We start from the raw sequence: 902 nt of genomic DNA, 5'->3' as shown, positions 1-902 counted from the left end.
TTTTTTTTTTTTTGTGCAAAAACAAAACTTTTGGATGACGCCATTCGTTGCAACCCCCTGCTGAGAAGGCTGTCGCTTTATTCAAATTGAATCATTGCGAAGTACACCTGAATTTTCATCACCAACTTTGCACACAAGAGCCAAGAGCCATATTTCAAATAGACGTCTTATCAGTTTCTTGAAAAGCTCACTCACCACAGCAGGTTTGCTGGAGTGGGCGGCACCCAGCAGGGCCAGGCTGTGATAGAAATGGTACTTGTTGGCTGTTTCAAATAGCTGCATAAATACACAGGAGAGAGCGGTGAGACTAATTGTGTCTCGCTGAAAAAATAAAAATGACAAAACTCTTAATTGTGAATACAAGAACGCGTCATACCACTCTCTGGTAATCATCAGGGTCGCTGTGTTTGAAACCTGCAACGAGAAAGTGAAATATTATGAGATGCCAACACAGCAGAAAACAAGTTGCAGTACTGGATCATGGGGAATTCCTACCATGCGCCCCGTAAGCACCAAGTGCCACCGCTGAAGCCCCAGAAAGAGCAGCAAGCCGGCGGACTACTACAGCGGTCATGATCGCTTTACTGGGACCTCCACACCACCGGAAGACAGGCAAACATGTTGCCTTCATGTACTCCAGTTTTTTCGCTTCCAAGCCGGACGACCCCGTTGATGGCCGGATATTACTTACTATTTTGAACGTCACGTTTATATAACATATTGATAAAAGATGATATATACCTCACATACATGAAAACGTCCAAGAGTACTTTTTCACGTGACAAAAAGCGTAATTTCACAATGCCTTAGAACGCAACAGTACCACACATAAGTACTCACTTCCGCTTCCGGTATTCCAATGACGTACAGAAAGTGGCAAGCATACTGGACGATTCAAATCA

At 43.9% G+C, this 902-nt stretch overlaps 1 protein-coding gene across 1 annotated transcript; it reads right to left on the bottom strand.

Annotated features, from left to right (window-relative positions):
- LOC109509204 (transmembrane protein 256-like) lies at window positions 1-835 on the bottom strand. Its single transcript, XM_019859086.1, has 3 exons — window positions 496-835; window positions 377-414; window positions 1-276 (listed from the first exon to the last, which is right to left on the bottom strand). Exons 1-3 carry the CDS (start codon window positions 629-631, stop codon window positions 82-84), a joined length of 369 nt encoding a protein of 122 aa, XP_019714645.1. The 5' UTR covers window positions 632-835; the 3' UTR covers window positions 1-81.
- Window positions 836-902: the final 67 nt, after the last annotated feature.

The sequence above is a fragment of the Hippocampus comes genome, unplaced genomic scaffold (assembly GCF_001891065.2).
Source record: "Hippocampus comes isolate QL1 unplaced genomic scaffold, H_comes_QL1_v1.1 C16806970, whole genome shotgun sequence".
Classification (NCBI taxonomy): Eukaryota; Metazoa; Chordata; class Actinopteri; order Syngnathiformes; family Syngnathidae; genus Hippocampus; species Hippocampus comes.
Note: the sequence above shows the minus strand (reverse complement) of the source record. Positions and strands in the feature narration are given on the sequence as shown.

Coding starts and splice junctions, on each gene's coding strand:
- LOC109509204 (XM_019859086.1), bottom strand. CDS start 631: ATGAAGGCAACATGTTTGCCTGTCTTCCGGTGGTGTGGAGGTCCCAGT. Junction 415..495: donor TGGTGCTTACGGGGCGCATG/GTAGGAATTCCC, acceptor TTCTCGTTGCAG/GTTTCAAACACAGCGACCCT. Junction 277..376: donor CTGATGATTACCAGAGAGTG/GTATGACGCGTT, acceptor GTATTTATGCAG/CTATTTGAAACAGCCAACAA.